The sequence below is a fragment of the Zootoca vivipara genome, chromosome 1 (assembly GCF_965207765.1).
Source record: "Zootoca vivipara chromosome 1, rZooViv2.hap1.1, whole genome shotgun sequence".
Classification (NCBI taxonomy): domain Eukaryota; kingdom Metazoa; phylum Chordata; class Lepidosauria; order Squamata; family Lacertidae; genus Zootoca; species Zootoca vivipara.
Window position 1 is genome coordinate 2,732,741 of NC_142582.1, and position 20,371 is coordinate 2,753,111.

At 41.2% G+C, this 20,371-nt stretch overlaps 1 protein-coding gene across 4 annotated transcripts in view; it reads right to left on the reverse strand.

Annotated features, from left to right (window-relative positions):
- The window catches only part of AGAP1 (ArfGAP with GTPase domain, ankyrin repeat and PH domain 1), a 373,158-nt gene that overhangs the window by 101,090 nt on the left and 251,697 nt on the right, over positions 1 to 20,371 (reverse strand). For all 4 annotated transcript variants that reach the window (XM_035139168.3, XM_088666036.1, XM_088666000.1 and 1 more), the window contains one exon: positions 41 to 202. In XM_035139168.3, coding sequence (XP_034995059.3) covers positions 41 to 202 — 162 coding nt within the window. The remainder of the gene's footprint in view (positions 1 to 40; positions 203 to 20,371) is intronic.

Consider the following 20,371-nt stretch of genomic DNA (forward strand, 5'->3'; position numbering starts at 1 on the left):
ACAGAGTGTTTGTACCTCATGAAAATATAAAATAAGATACCTTCAGCAGTGCCTGAGATACCATCAGCTTTAAAATTGCTTGTGCTTTTCTTCCTGCGATGCTTTTTTCTGTTTGCATGAGGGGAAGGAGGAGGGTCCAGCTTAGGACTTGTGGTGCTAGATATACTTGGACTGGAGCAGACAGAATCTCCCAAGCCAGTATCTGTAAATCAGAACAAGGAACAAAAATAAACATGAGGTAAGGTACATTTCTCTTTCTCAACAGAAAGCAGAAATATTTGTATATTTGATTTTTTTTAAAAAAACAAAACTGATTACAGCCAGTTTTTTTTTTAAAAAAAATCAAATTATTCACTCAAAACATCTTAATGTTCAGAAGATGACACTGAGATAGCTCAGCCAGGAGACCAGGAGACTCTCAGGGTTGTGGGTTTGAGTCCCATGTTGGACTAAAGATTCCTGCATTACAGGGAGGTTGGACTAGATTATCCTTGTGGTCCTTTACAACTCTACAATTCTATGATTCCATGACGATAGGTATTTCTCCTGACGGTATAGGCAAAATGAATTTCAATATGGACATATGTAAGGTTCTACACTAAGGCAGGAATAATCAGCTGCACAAATATACTGGATTGCCAGCAGCACATGTGAAAAGGATTTAGGTATCTTGGTCGACTACAAGTTGAATATGAATCAACAGTGTGATGTAGCAGCAAAAAAAGAGCAAATGCTATTTGTGGCTGTATCAACAGAGGTCTAGTTTCCCATTCAAGGGAAGTAATAGCTCTATTCTGCCTTGGTCAGACCACACCTGAAATAGTGTGTCCAGTTCTGGGTGCCACAATTTGAGGAGGATGTGAACAACCTAGAACATGTGCAGAGGGCCTTATGAGGAATGGTTGAGGGAGCTGGATCTGTTAAGCCTGGGTAAGAGGAGACTGAGGATATAGGATAGCCATCTTCAAATATCTAAAGGGATGTCACATGGAGGATGAAGCAAGCTAGTTTTCTCCTGCTCTAGAGGATAAGATCCAAACCATTGGCTTGAAGGTACAAGAAAGGAGATTCTGACTCAACATCAGGAAGAACTTTCTGACAGCAAGAGCAGTTTGACAGTGAAAGGGACTCCCTTGGAAGATGGTGGACACGCCCTCCTTGGAGGTTTCTAAGCAGAAGTTGGATGGCCTTCTGTCATGGATGCATTAGCCAGCCCTTGTAGTTCCTTACAACTCTACAACTCTATGATTTTATGTTACAATAGTCCATAGTGTGCATGGTTTAATTGTGCCTCCTCCCTCTTGCACTGGTCCCTGTGTGGCTTTCCCCCACTGCCTATCCATCCATCCCAATGACTCGACCAAGCCATAGTATGGGCTTGATGTGTCATCCAAATCCAATAATAACAATACGTTTATCTGGCTGGGATGCCCCAGCCACTCTGGTTAGTTTGTTTCAAACAAATGGTTAGTTTCAGAGAACACAGTAAGCTGTGGTTTGGCCCCCTGCGTTAGCCTATCCCCGCTGCCACACCAAGCCTCTCAGCTGACCAATAGGGTCAGGTGGGGGGGGTCTGGCTGTATTTAAGCAGCCGCGGCAGCGTTAGAACTACATTCGCCTGCTGCACTTCATCGGATCTCCCGCCCACCCTCCCTTTAGGTCTGTTCTATGCTTTTGACCTTGCTATGGACTTTTGTTGTTTGCCTTGGTTGCCCAAGGGGCCTGGTAGGAGTTTTTATCCATTTGGCTAATTGGCACCAGCCTCTTGGTTTTTTGCCTACCTCGTAGCAATTCGTCACAACTTTATGGTATTGGCAGTTAGGCATTGGAATATGTATATGTCTTGTGTGTTGGAGGACTGGTTGTGGCCATCATCCAACCCCTCCTCTTATGGGTATCCCGTTAAAGGGATCCAGCGGTTGTGGATCCTGTCCGATGCCCTGCTGGTGGCTAGGGCCATGGCACGACCCCCGGTGACGTCAGGGGAAGCTTCCAGTTGTATGTGCATCAACAAGCTCCTCCCACTGGTGGTTAGCCCCAAATGCCTCCCCGCAGAGCTCCAATCCCTAAGCCACTCACATGCTGTAACCAATAAAGTTGTGGCATTATTTTGCCCATTAACCTAAATTTATGTGTCTCTGTGTCTTATTTAACTCTACACGGGTGGTGGGTCCTCTTTTATAAGCCATTTTCTCCTTGCCTCTGCTTGACATTCATAATACTGCATAATACTGCATTGTGTCATATTTTGATATTGCTACATTTTTAATTTATGTATTTATATATAAGGTGCCGAGAGAAGAAAAGTAGTATTAAACTCCATTTAAGATATAGTGAACTGAATGATGCTTCAATTGAACACATAACCCTTCCCTGGTATTAAAACGGAAGAGGTGGGTATTATCTTCTTTTGATATTCCTGCATTAGTTTCATTTAATTCATCGACAAGCACATGTTCATGTACTTAATCATGTCTGCTTAAGCCTGATCACTCCTTATATCCTACAGCAGCAACACAAAACTTATCTAGCGCAGGGCCACCTGAAAAATGAACTTGCTGCTGCAAGTCTTTATGATGTACAATGCTTTTCAGATAAGAGTGTGCTGTTCCTGGGTCAAACAGCTCTAAAGTGAAGAGAGCCTGAGGTATTTGCTTCCCTCATCTGGAAAAACAAATGTGAATCTGGGATGTAGAACTAGGCTTTCATTGTTTCTCTATTAACACCTAGCATTCTAGTTTCCAGTATTCTAGGTTACTTTGCATTTGTCTGCTTTAAAATATGAGCCACTAAAGTCCACTCGGCTTACATGCACGGTTTTCCCATTTCTGACTACTATGCTTCCTTGACAAGGAATTTATTCTTCAAACTGAAAAGTGACCTCTTGAAAATTGTAAAGGAGTTCTAGCTTCAACTCACTGCATACAATTTTATACCCCTGACTGAATACAAATAACACCTTTTATTTGGTATCAATTACTGAATGTGAGAACAGATGACCACGGCTGCTACTATTAAATATAAGAAGCATACCAAATTAAAAAGAAACAAGCGCCTCATTACTCCACAGCCTAACCAGCTTTGACAGAAGCACTAGAACTCATAAAACGCACTGAGCTGAGATGGGCTGCTCTCTAGCCATCCTGTATGTTCAATTTCAGCCATTTGTTCTTCCTAATCGAGCATCAATGTTCAATGCACACCCTCAAATATATATAACACTAGTAATAACAATAATAATAACAATCTGTGCAATATTTGAGCTTCAGTACTTGATATATGAGTCAAAGAAGCTGTTTCACTTTTCACTCGGGAAGCTGGCAAGCATGACTAGAGGGAGAATAAAATAACATTCAGTTCGCATAAATATCAAACAGGCTTCTTGAGACTGATGGGCCAGGAATGTATTCTTAGCCATCATTCTGGCAGACAGGCCCAAGGACACTCATAACTTATTTTACAATCATTTAGTTTCAGCTCAAGTGGAAAACGTGACAACTTATCTCTGCTGACAAGATGCCATATCAAACCTTACAATTAACTTTCATATGATTATCTGCCCAGCCCATCATTAGCTCAGCAGCTACTAATGGCAGCTACAGGCAGCCTTTCTGATGATGGTCATCAGTTTCAGGATTTATAGCTACATTATGCTCACTAGCAATTTTCTAAAAAACAAAAAAAATTAGACTGCCTGGGTTTGGACTTATTAGACTTATAAGGGTTTGGGAAGATAGGCTCCCAAACAAAACAGGAACAAGACAAAAATATACCAAACAATTATTTCTCTACTGCCCTTCATTTCCAGAGGGTTTTCTGTGACCATTCATAAATGAAGTATCACCATCCTTCTCTAATTCTCTCAGATTTGTAACCAGTCATACACATACTGGTTCCTTCTGTTCGTGAGCAGACTCCAGGAAACACGTGAAAATAAAGGAGTGTAAACCTCTGAAGAAACAAAACAAAATTGGAAATTCATACAAAAATGTATGATAAAAGCCATTTAAAAAAAAAAAATGAGCCACAGGATACTGACAGAAATATAGAACGTTGAGCCTTCTAGTTGTTCCTTTGGTTATCAGTCTCTCCATACAAGCTTAAAGCCAAAATATGTGTCCTTAATTATAGTCGCACTATTTGTTGTACAGCTAGTAACAAATGACTTGTGCATCAACAACCCAGTAGGGAATCAGATATGATTGTTACTGCTATATTTTAGATAGCAAGGGCAATGGGAATTGCAGTGAGGCTTGTCATACAAAGAGCAGAGGTATATCCTCTTAGGATCCTTAGATATCTTAGAGGCATCCTTAGATATCTTAGCAACTTATCAAGGATGATGGACATATTTCTAGACAAAATGAGTCAGTACAACCAACTTCTATGGTTAAATGTGAATCTGGCACAGGAAGGCTTATCACGAATTCATTGTGCCATGGTTTCTTAAAAGGATATTTCCCCTGCATGTAAGAACCTCTCTAAGGGAGCTACAACACATGTGAGTTTTACAATGTTACACTTTTTAATCCAAAATTGTCCCCAAACAATAAAATTTCAACCACCACATTTTTAATTTTTAGAACAGGCTTTATGGGCAGATCTGTACAGTCAATTGGATATACCAAACACAAGCTGAAATTATATAATTATCAGCTCCAGCTGGATCTGTTAAAAAGCAGGCTAAAAAAAAGTCATCTATATATATATATAAATGGTGAAGGTGCACGTGTGTTATTCCCCACTTTTCTCCCACAAGCACTTACCTGATGGTCCTGAAATTTGGCCACAACCTCAAACTCACATGTGAGCAGGTCATCATGCACTTACACTGACCAGCTGACACACCTAAGACAGGTATAAACTTGCATTTGTGATCCCAAAAATTGCGCCCTCCAGTGGACACTCAATGATTAACGGACAAACATACTTCCACAATCCCTCACTCCCTGGAGACCACGCCTCCAACAGAGAGCAAACCACTCGGAGACCAAGCCGCTCCTCACACACCACCACCACTACCACAACAAACGCACCACGAAGACACCAAAACCTCTCCAACGCCAACTCCGTCTTCACTACCACGACCAGAACATTCAAAAATAAATACCTCGCTTCAAAACCTTCACTACCTTCTTCCTTTCTTCCAAATTTCACAAACAATGCCACAGCAACGCGTGGCAGGGCCAGCTAGTCTTCAATAAAGTATAACAACTTTGTGATCTAAGAAAGTGACAAACTGCAGCTGCCATGTTGGAACCCACTATGCTATATAGATCAGTGGTCTTGTTCAAATTACTTTTACATTTTAAGCATATTATCATGCAGATATTTTAAATAGTGGAACAGTTACACAAACATTTTAAAGCAAGGTTCTCTACACTGAACTCTTACACCACAATACTGGTTTGTTTTAGGCTTAAAGGATTAAATGGGATCAATTTCCTAAGCCAGAAAAAAACCACAAACACAGATCTCTGGAGCTATTTCCTTGACTGTAACATTTGAGGAAATGCACATGTGCAGCCAGAGACGACCTGCAATTTTTTTTAGTGCAACTGATCACCCACCAGAATGGACAAGGTGATTTCCAATTTAAAGTTGGATGGGTGATTCCCTGCAAGGGGCTTCACTTTTACAGACAAAACCCTGAGTTGTGGGCAGCAGGAAGCGTGGGGCTAGCAGGGTACACAACAGTGGGGGCAGAACCTGAACACCCAGCTCCACTCTCCCTCCATACCCTCTTAATTTTTTTTGAGAGAATTATGCCCTAATAGGGCATTCTTTAATTTACACATGGAATCCTATATGTCTTGACACTGATCCTTAGAATACAGTACAAGGGTGTGTATGTGTGTGTGTGTACGCGCGCGCGCACACACACACACACATATTTCAATAAACTCCTAATGAAACTGCTCTCTTCACTCCCCAACCTGTCTCCATATTTTTACATAGCTACCAAGGCAGCACCTCTCTAAATTCCTCCTGCAGCCTTAAAGTTTGGCAGCTAGTGCCATCTTTCTCCAATTCCCTCTAAAGAGGGAAATTCAGTTCAAGTGATACTAAAGCTACTTTATCTTCATAACTGGGAATCAGATTTAGCTTCTGTACCATTTTTATGAGTGTCTAATTTGCTAGAGGAAGTAAAGACCAAAAAAACTATGGATTTAAACCAAGTAGAACCAAGGAGGCAGCAACGAAAACCATCCCAATGAAAAGGAAATGGAAGAAAGCAAAGTGGCTGTCCAATGAAGCCTTACAAATAGTGGGGAAGAGAAGGCAAGCAAAATCATACAATCATAGAGTTGGAAGAGACCACAAGGGCCATCCAGTCCAACCCCCCCCCTGCCAAGCAGGAAAACCATCAAAGCATTCTTGACAGATGGCTGTCAAGCCTCTGCTTAAAGACCTCCAAAGAAGGAGACTCCACCACACTCCTTGGCAGCAAATTCCACTGCCAAACAGCTCTTACTGCTCAAGTTCATCTCGTTTATTTCCCATGCTCTGTGCATTAGTATACAGACATTGAAGACCATTGATCATTCCCCCATGTCTCTTATTTAAGGATATTTTCCTCCCACCACTAGGTCTGCATGCTGTTTGCTCCATTTGGTCCTTGACATTTGGATGAACATCTTCAGCACTTGATAGACTCCTACCTTCAGGAGTCTCCCTCCATTGTCTCCCTCCCCCACATAAGTCAGTTTAAAGCCCTCCTGATGAGGTTTTTGAGTTTCATAGCAAAAACATTCCTCCCAACCTTTGTGAGGTGCAGCCCATCACTTGCCAGAAGTCCATCTTCAAGAAACTGCAGACCGTGATCTAAGAATCCAAAGCGTTCCTGTTTGCACCATTTGCGAAGCCAGTTGTTCACTTCCCCTATTTTTCCCTCTCTCCCAGGGCCATGTTGTTCAACTGGGAGGACAGATGAGATGACAATTTGTGCATTTAATTGCTTCAACTTCCTGCCCAGAGCCTCATAATCACTTTTGATCTTCTGGAGGCTATGGCTTGCAGTGTCATTGGTTCCCACATGGACCAAAAGGAAGGGGTATTTATCAGTGGGTTTTATGATTCCTTGCAGCCATTCTGTTACATCTTTGATCTTGGCCCCGGGGAGACAGCACACCTCTCGAAACATCTTGTCAGGCCCACAGATCACTGCTTCTGTACCCCTCAGTAGGGAATCCCCTATCACCACTACACGCCTCTTCATAGGCTTGTTCAGGATTCTTCCATGTGCTGTCCCTTCCAAGGTTACCTGCATATTCTCGGAGGACTGACTTTGCTGCTCGTCTTTATATTCCTGATCAACTGTGATGAGGGAGAGATCTTCAAATGGAGTCTGTTCTTCGTCTTCCATGTTAAGGGAGAGTACTTCAAATCGATTGTGTAGTTCTAAACACTCAGAGCGATCCCTGGGTCTTCTACTTCTATGAGTCACGTTCCTCCATACATCTGGGTCCTGTGTTGGGGAACTGACCTCCTCCTCAGGGATGTCCCCTGTCTCCTCCTTGGTGCAGACAGTGTGCTCTGCTGCATCCAAGGAAGGCTCCAGCTCTTTAATTCTCTGGAGCGTAGATACACAGGCCTGAAGTTGCTGGATGTTGTCTTCCAGTAGGGCAACCTTGTCTTCTAGTAGGGCAACTAACTTGCAATTGCTGCAGGTGTAGCTGCCTACATCCTTTGGCAAGAACACAAACATTGCACAGGAATGGCAGGTGACTACAGTTGTTCCCCCCCCTCCATCTTGAAAAGCTTGAAGTCAAGGGGAAATGAAGAGGAGGCCTAGGTCCCCCCCAATAAATGTGTGAGACTTGCTACTCTAAATCTAAAAGATGGGACAAACTACACGCGCTGTTAGGCGCGCGCCGCTGCACTCCAAACACTGACTAGCTCCGCCCACAGCTAGTCAACTGACTCACCAGAAGCCCCACCCCTCACTTCCAAGGTCACCCACAGGTCACCAGCCAGAAACAAACACACACACAAAATCCAAGAGGCAGAGCCCTTGTGCTCCCACCTCAGCCGCTGCACTCCAAAAACGGCTGTTTTGTTGTTTGTCTTCATTTGATTGCAGTCCCAGTTGATTTAATGTATTTTTAGCTTCCAGTTGTATAGGTAGCATTTGAATGGCTCACCCCATTGGTAGCTTATTGGCTGCAACACACGAGTGCTGTGGTGTCAATGTTAAGTTCACGTCTGCATTGCAGCATTTCTGTGAAGAGAACCTGGCAGATGTTTGAATTGAATTTTCTATTGTGATTTTTTCCAATGTTCTGAAATTTTGAAATAAGTAATTTTTAATCATGTAGGAGCTAAGGTGAACAATAATGTTTCTTGGAGTAAAAGTTATAAATTCTAGCTTTGGACGCATAATATTAGCCATATGTCAAGAAGATTGTCCTTCCTAGTAAAAGGCCTATGAAGGCCATAGTCAGGCCAAAATAAAATACTGTCATCCTTAAACAACAACAACAAAAGTCATAAAAATCACTATTGAATTTCTAAAAGTGGTGTCAATGCAGACAGTGGTCTTTAATTTGAAAAATGAAGGAATTTTACCATCTGTCTTATCTGTCAAAATCCAACAGTTTGAGTTATGAAGAACTATCTTGTAGTTAAAGTCAGACAAACAGACAGCTTATAAAAAAGAGCAATGGAATGTTCTCAGATTTCTGGAGATATCAGAGTCAGACTCATCTTACTTTGTAAGTACTAAGTTTGGTGCTGTTTCAACTGCACAGCAACCTTTCGCCTGAAAGGTCAGATCAGATCTCTCTTGGATGTGTTCATGAAGGCCAGATATAGAGAACATTCACAATCTCAAGGAAGAAAATGTGTAAGGAGAGCAAAAATGTTTTACTGTGATTAACCTGGAGCATACAAAATACGGTAAAATGACGGTATGGGACCAGTGTCTCTCACCATATTTTTATTCTTCAACATGTTTTCTTGGAATACATACAGTAGCATAAGGCATTTGGTATCATGTGCTCTAAGTCACCATCTGCATGGTGAAAAATAATAAAATAAAAATAAAAATCAGTGTGCATAGATTTTTACATGCAGTCGGCCAGGACCTTCTGAAGTGGTCATAGCTCAGCACTGGAGCCAGGACTGGAGCCAGCACTGGAGCCAGCACTGGAGCCAGCAAAAGCTGTGCAAATGGGTTTGCTCTCTGCATCCCTCAACAGATAACTTGGGTTCCTGCAGTATTCAACATGGTTGTACACAAGGCAGGCCCATCCATGAGGCAAGGTGAGGCAACTGCTTCAGGTGGCAGTATTCAGTAGGGCAGCAGATCCTAATGTAGATTTTTCTTCCTGCCTAGGGCTTACTGATCAGAAGGTCGGTGGTTCGAATCCCTGCAATGGGGTGAGCTCCTGTTGCTCGGTCCCAGCTCCTGCCCACCTAGCAGTTCGAAAGCACATCAAAGTGCAAGTAGATAAATAGGTACTGCTCCGGCGGGAAGGTAAACGGCATTTCCGTCTGCTGCTCTGGTTCGCCAGAAGCAGCTTTGTCATGCTGGCCACATGACCCGGAAGCTGTCTGTGGACAAACGCTGGCTCCCTTGGCCTCTAGAGCAAGATGAGCACCGCAACCCCAGAGTCGGACACGACTGGACCTGATGGTCAGGGGCCTCTTTACCTTTACCTGTTCCTGATCCTCCTCAGGTGGCCAAATGTCAGCCTTGGATGTACAGCAGGGAAGGAGAAGCAAGCCAGCGTAATTCCTTGTGATGTGTGGCTGCTGACTGGAGAGAAGCTTATGCCTTATGAGGAACGGCTTAGGGAGCTGGGTATGTTTAGCCTGGAGAAGAGAAGGTTAAGGGGTGATATGATAGACTTGTTCAAATATATCAAAGGAGGGAGAAAGGTTGTTTTCAGCTGCTCCAGAGAAGCGGATGCAGAGCAATGGATTCAAACTTCAAGAAAGAAGATTCCACCTAAACATTAGGAAGAACTTCCTGACAGTAAGAGCTGTTCGGCAGTGGAATTTGCTGCCAAGAAGTGTGGTGGAGTCTCCTTCTTTGGAGGTCTTTAAGCAGAGGCTTGACAGCCATCTGTCAGGAATGCTTTGATGGTGTTTCCTGCTTGGCAGGGGGTTGGACTGGATGGCCCTTGTGGTCTCTTCCAACTCTATGATTCTATGATTCTAAGCTGCCCAAGGCATTTAAAAAATATTGATTGCCTTTATTCTCCAGGATTTTGAAGCGGAGGCGAAGAACAGAGGCATGGGACTGGGCGATACTGGTTAAAGACTGCCCATGCAGTCTTAAAGACTTCTTTAAGACTGGCTGCACACTACCCAAAATGCTCCTGAATGGTGGAGCAAAGGTGCCGCTGGAAAATCAGTGTCAAGCCTTAGCAAGGATCTAGTCAGGCACCAGTGGCGGAGCTCCATGCTCCGGTACGGGGGGGGGGAGAGCAGGTGGGGGGCGGGTCTGGCGCGCATCCCAGAGGCGTGGTGCGCATTCACAGGGCAGACGGGGGCAGCCGTGATGGAACCCCACTGGGATTGCGCTGCTGGGGGGTGGTGCGCTCCCCCCGCACTCCTCTTCCTCCGCCAGTGTCAGGCGCACATGGTCAGGTATGAAACCTGAAGGAAGGGAGTTTGTGTCAGTGCCAGTGGGCTGGAAACAGGCACATTGTCAAAACTAAGGATGGATCAAATACTTATGAAGAGAGTGAGTGTCCTTGCAGAAGAGACAAGATGCACAGCTCAAGGAGCAATCCTTGAGGCCTTAATTTTTTTCAAATAATATTTATTAATTTTCAAACATTTTAACACATAAACAAAAAAAACACAATCCAAAAAAAGAAAAGAAAAAGAAAAAAACATATCAATTCATTACATTAACTTGCCATTGTGGACTTCCTCAATTCCCCCCACACTGGGTCCATTTATTAAATCTAAATTAAGCAATTTTCATTTATCATTTTAAATCATTCTGACACAATTTTTCCATTCCCCCCCCAACCAATTCTAATCTACTCAAAGAAAAAAAGACATCGACTATCCTCAACCTATAATTAATTAGTTAGTTAAGCCAAATCCAATTAATTAATTAATTCCCATCCATCTCTAATTCTTCCGATAGCCTCACAATTTATAGCCCCCAAATTTTCCATACATTCAAATGTTACTTCTTCTACCATAATAACCTTTAACCACATTTATCTAATTCTACCCCCCTTCCCCTGGACTCCGGATCTTCCAGATGTATCAACCAGCTCTGTAAAACGTTCCAGTTTCGGACCATCTTAATCAATCAGAAAAAAACCCCATTGTTGCTCCTCACCCTATTCCCACTCTTTCGCCACCTGTCCACCACTCTCCCTTCTTTGACCCCTGCTGCCCCCCAATTTTCTAACTGTAGCACAGTACCATCCAGCTCTGTTTCCACTTTTCAGCCCTATCTCAATTCCCCCCCCCCCAGTTAAGCTCAGGCCCCAGCATGGACCCTGCCCTCTCTCTCTCACTGGGGGGGGGGGGCATTATTCCATGCTGGTTCTTCTTTGAGGACTCCTTGAATCAAACATAAGTCTTGTTCCCCCTCGCCCACTGGGGGGACAATATTCCATACATCTTCCTTCTCTTTTTTAAGTTCAATTATATTATCCAGGACTGATGGGCCTTCCTCTTCTGCAAAGTCATTTACAATGCCCCCGGATGATGCTTGTTCATCTTGCTTCGGTTGTCTTATTTTGCAAATCTCTATATGCACAATCTCTATGCACAATCTCTAATGGGAAAGTTCGCTTCAGTTTATGAACGCTTCAGTTTATGAACAGACTTCCGGAACCAATTACACCCATGTTTCAGTTTATGAACGCTTCAGTTTAAGTACTTCGCGGACCCGTCTGGAACGGATTAATCCACTTTGCATTACTTTCAATGGAAAAGTTCGCTTCAGTTTATGAACGGTTACTCCGCGGACCGTCTGGAACGGATTAATCCACTTTCCATTACTTTCAATGGGAAAGTTCGCTTCAGTTTATGAACGCTTCAGTTTATGAACAGACTTCCGGAACCAATTGTGTTCATAAACTGAGGTACCACTGTATTGTTCCGCCACAATTCATATCTCACGTCCAAAATCAGTTCCAGGAGTTTTTGATAATCCACAAAGTCTAAAGAGCCAAATGATGATGTGTCTACTGACATCCTGTTTGTCTCAAATTCCATGGGAGCTGCAGAGATTACAATGCAAGAAGTGGCGCTGTTCGTATTTCCAAACCTCAAAAACAAAGTTTACGTCCGATCTGGTTCTCAACTCTCATTTTTAATTCTTATTCATATTTTAAAAATCTTGTGTCCATTTCTGAAAAGAGCATTATCAAACTTCTTGTACACAGCCTTATATTTGCTCTTTCTCCAAAGTTAACAGTTCTCAGCCTCAAAGAGGTAAACAAATTCCTTCCTATTGTGATGTCATAATGGTGTCTGGCTGATCCCTCCAGGGACCTGACGCCAGTTCCAGGGGGGGTTGCCCCAGTCCAAATTAATATTTTTACAGGGATTTTAATGTTATCAATCCTTCTCCCTTTTACCCTGCCTCAGGGGGAAGGTTTTAAGTCCAATCCTTGGAAGTTGTTAAAGTCCTGTCAAACTCTCCGGCTGCAGGCAAATTAACTGCATCGCTGTTCTCTCAATGAGGGAGACCTACTTCCTGTTTAGATCTCATCCTGTGGCCAATTCTTTTCAATTGAATATATATATATATTTCTGTTACTCACAGTGTCCAATGTCTTCCAAATCCTTTTTTTTTATTTTTTATTTGAAAAATCCACCGCTCTCCGCTGCTGGCTCGGAGCTTCGCTCTGTGAGGGTAGCAGTAGTCTTGAAAATGGTGCCCGCAAAGAGAGCTTACCGGTGAGCAGAGGAGTCACCTTTGGGCGCAGCTGAGCTCTCATGCCCCCAGAAAGCTCAATCTACGGTTCTTTTTGGGGGGCGCGTTGCTCTCACGGCTCTCCCCCTCCCTCACAGCACCAGGAACCTCGGAGCTCAAGGATTCCTTGCCGATCAGCGCTGGCTGGTAGACCGGAAGTGAGACACTACAATTTTTAAAGTAGGTCCTACTTGTACTGTAGGACCTACTTTAAAAATTGTAGTGGCCAAAAAGACTAGTGGCCAAACTTGTGGAAACCTTTTGGAAAAAGTGTATTTCTGAGGTTTGATGGCTCATAACACCACTTTTCTTTGGAGTAATACCATAAAATTATATATCAATGGAAAGCTTTTTAATGAAGAATGTAATGAAATGAATTTTCCCCCCAATTATATGTATTCTATCAAAGTTACGGCCAAATAACCAGAAAAAGGAAGCACAACTTGCTTATGTTGATATGCAGTAGCTTTCTTTCATTTGAATGTAGCCAATGAGCATGAGTGTTTAGAGAGCCAATCAGGTGTGATCTTGTTTTGGCAATGACCCAGTCATGTCACAGTAGGATTCAGCTATTGATGTTATGTACTGGAGCTGAGAGAACATTTCTTATTGCTTTCAAGTTGGTTGGTTTTTTGTTCTTTCATTTAGTGAGCTTGTAAAATGTAATAAAATAAAAGAAATGGTGCAGAGTTGACCAGAAAGCAATGTAAAATAGTACTATAAAGTGAACAAGGCTACAGTTATGAAGAAATTAGAAGAAAAATCAGTGGAAACTTAACCAAAGGTGGCATTTCTAAATTATTGAAGAGGTATAAGGAGACTCAGTCACTACAAAATCAGACTGGCAAAGGCAGGAAAAGGTGCACAACAGCAAGTGGCAATAGAAGAATTGAGAGACTGTACCTACATGACAGAAGAAAATCATCTGGGTGTATACAAGATAACATGGCGCAATGTACAGTGGCCCCATTAGCTAAAGTGGAACCTCAGGTTAAGAACAGTTTCAGGTTAAGAATGGACCTCTGGAACGAATCAAGTTCTTAACCCAAGGATGTGAAGTTGAGTGCAAAGACTGCGCAGACTGCAGAAATATGGTTTAAATGCTAGAATTCCAAGGAAAAAGCCATTGCTATCTCTCAAACAAAGGTTGAAAAGATTAAACTGAGCTAAAACTCATGTTCACTGGACTAATGGGACAGTGTTATTTGGAGTGATGAGACCAAAATCTCCTTGCTTGGTAGTGATGGCATGAAATACGTGAGGAGAATAAAATTTAAAATTCACAGCATGCTGTTCGTTGAAGGAAAACTATATGAAAATGATATGTAGATGGTATTTAACAGCAGTAAAATTAGCAAAGATGTATAGAACTGCTTCTAATGTATGTTGGAAAGGTAAAGAAAAAGAAGGCATGTTCTAACATACGTGGTGGACGTGCAAGGTAACAAAAGCTTTCGGGGAAATGATATATAATGAGTTGAAAAAAATGTTTAAAATAACATTTGTGAAAAAAGAGGTTTTTTTGTTAGACATTTTAGGTGCAGAGATCCCAAAAGAGCAGAAAAGACTATGTATGCGACGACAGCAGCAAGAATACTATTGGCCCAGAGATGGAAAGAAGACAAAATTCCAACCAGAGAAGAATGGCTGATGAAGATGATGGACTACACCAAAATTGACCGGGAGAGTCAGAGACCAGGATGAAAAGAAATTTAGGAAAGAATAGGAAAATGTTATACTGTAGTTTATTTAAGAGAAAAACTTTGGCAGGATTAGAGTACTACTTGTAAAAAACCAAATATAATGGAAAAGTTAATAATAGATATAATAAATTGGAATAAATAGGGTAAGTTGAATAAAAAGAGATTGACAATGAAAACCAGAGAAGGGTGGGGGGAAGTTAAGGGATTTGGAGAATCCTAAATGAGAAGGTGATTGAGGGCATCCTGAGCAAGTTTGCAGACGACACCAAATTGGGAGCGGTGGCTAATACCCCAGAGGACAGGATCACACTTCAAAATGACCTTAACAGATTAGACAGCTGGGCCAAAGCAAACAAAATGAACTTTAACAAGGAGAAATGTAAGGTACTACACTTGGGCAAAAAAATATGAAAGGCACAAATACAGGATGGGTGACACCTGGCTTGAGAGCAGTACATGTGAAAAGGATCTAGGAGTCTTGGTAGACCACAAACTTGACATGAGTCAACAGTGTGATACAGCAGCTAAAAAAGCCAATGCAATTCTGGGATGCATGAATAGGAGTATAGCATCTAGATCTAGGGAAGTAATAGTACCACTGTATTCTGCTCTGGTCAGACCTCACCTGGAGTACTGTGTCCAGTTCTGGGCACCACAGTTCAAGAAGGATACTGACAAGCTGGAACGTGTCCAGAAGAGGGCAACCAAAATAGTCAAAGGCCTGGAAACGATGCCTTATGAGGAACGGCTTAGGGAGCTGGGTATGTTTAGCCTGGAGAAGAGAAGGTTGAGGGGTGATATGATAACCATGTTCAAATATATAAAAGGATGTCATATAGAGGAGGGAGAAAGGTTGTTTTCTGCTGCTCCAGAGAAGCGGACACGGAGCAATGGATTCAAACTTCAAGAAAGAAGATTCCACCTAAACATTAGGAAGAACTTCCTGACAGTAAGAGTCTCCTTCTTTGGAGGTCTTTAAGCAGAGGCTTGACAGGCATATGTCAAGAATGCTTTGATGGTGTTTCCTGCTTGGCAGGGGGTTGGACTGGATGGCACTTGTGGTCTCTTCCAACTCTATGATTCTATTCTATGATTCTATGATATGTTGAAATTAAAATTTGTTATGTAAATTTTAATAAAAAATAGTTATATAAAAAAGGAAATGCCTGGGGAGAAGAATCCGAGAAGATTTACATCCTGCTTGCATTACACCTACCGTGAAACACCCACTTAGTGTTATGAGCTGGGGTTGTATGACAGCAAAAGGTGTGGGCAGAATTTGTGTCATTACAGGAATGTAAATGCCCCAAAATACATAGCCCAGACTGCACCCAATCGAAAGTCAGAAGCAACCCAGCAATAAAACCCAATTAATAGAGGCAATAATTCAATCTTGCTTTCACATTATTACAGCTGCAGAACTAAAAAAAACTTGGTTCACTCCATGGGAAGGCTAAAGGTTACCTAACTAACTAACTAACTAACTAACTAACTAACTAACTAACTAACTAACTAACTATTAACTGACATGGTGAGAATTTTTGTATCTCTCATTTTTTCTATGTGTTTCATGTTTCTTCTTTATGACTGCTGTTGTAATAAATAATCCTTCATAAAAGTTATTGCATTACATTCTTCATTAAATTATCTTTCTATTGATACATAATTTTATGGCATTATCTCAAAAAAAGTGGTCTTATGAGCCATCAAACCTCGAAAATACACTTTTTTCCAAAAGGTTTCCACAATTTTGGCCACTAGTCTATGCATGTATTAGACTGACATGCTTGTAACACTCATGCAGGAAGCATGACAGAGATTAGGAATATAATCCAAGTAAATTACTATCATATATGGTACAGCCACATTGACCCCTTCTGGTTTCTAATAATTTGGCATAAACCATCAATATTCAGTTATTTCTTCAAAACAAAAAAGTTTGAGCATTTATAAACACATGAAAACAGTCTTGCTTCTTAATCTTTTTTTCCCTACTCTAGAGAGGAGCAAAAAATTCAGAACAGGAGTACTCCACCATTTTGCTAAATTTGTTGCAAGCAGAATCAACACAGGCAAAACCTACTCCTGCTTCTTAATTGTGCTCAAACCCAAACCCTCCTCCATGACATTGCCCCCTTGGGGAAAGATAGAGGTGAGCTTTTGGAGGTGAGCTGCTATCAAAAGCTGCACTGCGCAAAGTTGCTGCTGGGGAACAAATGCTCCACAACCAGTTCTTCTACCCTCCCAGATGGTTGCCTCCCACACTGTTCTGGTGAGGTTTAAAAAGAAGGAAACCACACACAAGGGGCTTATGACGTGGTTACTCTTCCTACCAGTGCTACAAGTTGAGATGATGCCAATAAGGGGGAAAACACATCTTATAACCCTCTACCACTGAGATTCCTCATTGCAGGGGCTTCAGTTGAGATTCCGGCATTGCAGGGGGTTGGTCTAGACAACCCTTGGGACCCCTTCCAACTCTATGATTCCACATTGTTTCTGCATTTTAGCATTTATTTCAAGATATCTAGACTGCCCTTCATCCAAACAGATTTCAAGCTGGTGTACAAAGGATATAAATAAGCCAATTCATCAACAAAACATCAACATTCATAATGGAATGTCAAAAATGAGAGACAGCAATAATATTGTAAAACAATCATGCAGACTAAATACATCTGTTTAAATGGCCTGTCAAATAAAACCTGGCACCAAAAATAGTGTATGGTTGGGGCCTAATGCTGTTTGAAGAGAGCATTCCAGAGCCAGGGCACCACCACATTAACACCATGGAAGCACAGGGTAAGGTGTGACAAGAGACAGGGGAGTAATGCACGCAAGTTTCCGTTTTAAGCCTACCTAATTTGCACTTCCTGAAACAATGTGTGAACTACAATGCAGCACTATATGAACTAAAACACAGCTACCCTTCAAAATTCACATTTCTCCAAATTTTGCAATGCAATTTTCTAACTAAATGTGTACGAAATTGAGGAAAGTGCACAAAATGCATGTATTAGCAAAAAAGCCATATAAAATTGCTTGCAAAAATGTTAAAATCTACAATTAGGATACATATGCACTAAAATACTGATGAATGTTTAATGAAAATTTACAAACCTTTGTGGAAATATGGAGAACTGAACTTACGAATGGAAAAACAAGACACACAAAAATTAACAGATTTGTCCATCTCTAGATGTGACCAAGTGGAAATAGCAATCAGCCAGCTCAGATAGAGTACACCATATGAACATGATGCTACATTCATTTTCATACTGAATAGTAAATGTAAACATGTGGGGAGATCAGCTTGAGATTGGCGCTGCTGGGGAGCAGGGCCTAGAAGAAACAATACCTAGGAAGAGAGGGGTATTGCAAAAACCAAAGATATTTGGTTCAAGCAATCACACTGATGCAGGAACAACAATGGCAATAAACATATCTCCTGCTGCACAGGAGTGTGAAGTTAAAGATAAACTTCACAGCAAATGATTCAAACAGAAATGCATGCCACCAAATCAGATACAACAAGACCTATCAGCCAATAGTTATTGCAAAGATAATTGTTCCAAATCAATCAATAACACCAAGTCACTTCATCACCGACCACAGAAACCACTTTCTTGCACAGGGGCTTATAAGCCCATGCCCATAGTCTCACTGCCACCATTAGAGTGATAAACAGTTTAAACTGCACCAGTTTAAACTGTGTAGATCAATTGAGGCCCCATAAAGAATCTGCACAAGAGATTTTTCAACAGGGATTTACTACCTCCAGATTTTATTCTCTCGCTGCTAAGATTACTTCTGTCAAACACTGAGAAGAGATAAGTAAACAGAAAGGGGGATTTTTCATGCTGTATTGTTCCGAAACAGTTTTAGAAAGAAATTCAAAGCTCAATGTGCTATTGGATTAAGCTATGCTGAGCAGCACCTGGCACTCAACTAAAAGGGGACCCAATTGTATGATTTTCTCACTATGAAGCGCCCAGCAATTTGAATCATGCAACAAAACTGTCTAGATATTCTCTGAGGACAGTCACAGACTTCATGTTACTAGTGCCAAATTATATCAGACATTTAATTTTAAACCTTGGGTACTTAGATGTAAAACCTTACAACTGTAATAGTCATAAAGCAGTGGGGCATTCCATTTCTTAGAATGGATTTTTCTACCCCCCCCCTTAATTTAACCAGCACCTCCTGTTTTGTAGCTCTACTCTCTATAAAGTAATTTATCTAATTAGGGGATGTTCACAGTTGCTTAAAAGAAGGAAACTGCAGGGAACCAAAGAGCCTGATAGGAAAACCTTGAAAACTTATCCAGAGCTACCAAATTCAATTTAACATGAAAAAGTGCAGAGAAATAATGAATCCCAATATGTTCTTTTGCCTAAAATAAAACCATGTGGCAGGCACGCTCTCCGACATATTGGCATTTGAACGGAAAAAGATACTTAGCTTCTACAGCTTACACATAAAAACCTTTTATTGAGCATAGGTGAAATGGCTGAAATTAAAAAGATTCTTTCATTCGTCAACAAAATGGGCACAGCCCAAATTGATCTCATTCAATTAAAAAATGGCATGGATAATAACAAATTACTATTTCATCAATGGTGACAAGAAAATACTTGTGCTTGCCAATTCCAATTTTGTACCGGAACTATTGGTTACCTCCTTATGACCTTCCCACCCAGTCAGACCTTAACACATTCCCATTCTGTGAAACAATCTTAGAAGCTAAAATTGACTACAGAAATGCGGTCTTGGTATTGCTTTGCATTAGTCTGGCCTTCACCAATATGGTGCCCTCCAGATGGGTTCATCTAGAACTCTCATCGGCCCCAGTCATCATGGCCAGGGCACTGGGCACCACAGATTCCACTGGCATGTCCCAAAGCAATACGGAGCCTACAATTTGCACACATTGTCACTGATGGGAAGTGCAACCTTTTGCAGAACAGGCTGGGCCTGTTCTAGATCCGGGGCCCTGGATCTAGATTTTACTAACCAACTGCATTCCTGCCTGCCTTGTCTGCCCTGAGGTTCAGTTTCCTTTTCCTCATCCAACCATTTACATCCACGTTGAAGGTTTTCAAGGCAAAGCGAAAACCAAAGAGAAATGCATATAGCCCAAGCTCAAAAACCAAATGCTATAAAATGAAATTTATCAAATTGTATAACCACCAAAATGTAAAAACAAATAGATTGGTACATGGAAAATAGAAAAGTGAATGTTTATATATGCTAAACATCAAGGTATAGCAAGTTTCAATGAAACATGGGGTTCTTTAGTGATATAACAAAGTCAAACACAAGTTACTTCTGCAAATAGGCTGATAATCTTAGAACTCAGTTTCATATATATAATAATTTTTATTAGTTTTCAATTACAATCCAATAATAGCCTCGTTATAACAATACCAATTTATAATACAATGATTAACACCAGTAGTTCAAATACCAAATTATATAATTTAGATAAGGTGCTAGAATTTTTTAGAAAAATAAATTTTTATTAGTTTTCTCATTAAAAGCATTAATAAACAACAGAATTACAAACACAAACACAAAACATTCTTCATCTACATATTTTTACAAAATAAAACAAAAGAAAAAGAAAAAAAAAGAAAAAAAGGGGGAAGCAAAACACAAACACAAAAACACACACGACAATGAAAAACAAACAAAAAACAAATACCAAATGCCACATAAAAAGCAACACATAAGGTATTAAACAAAAACAAAGAAAATCTTTAAATGC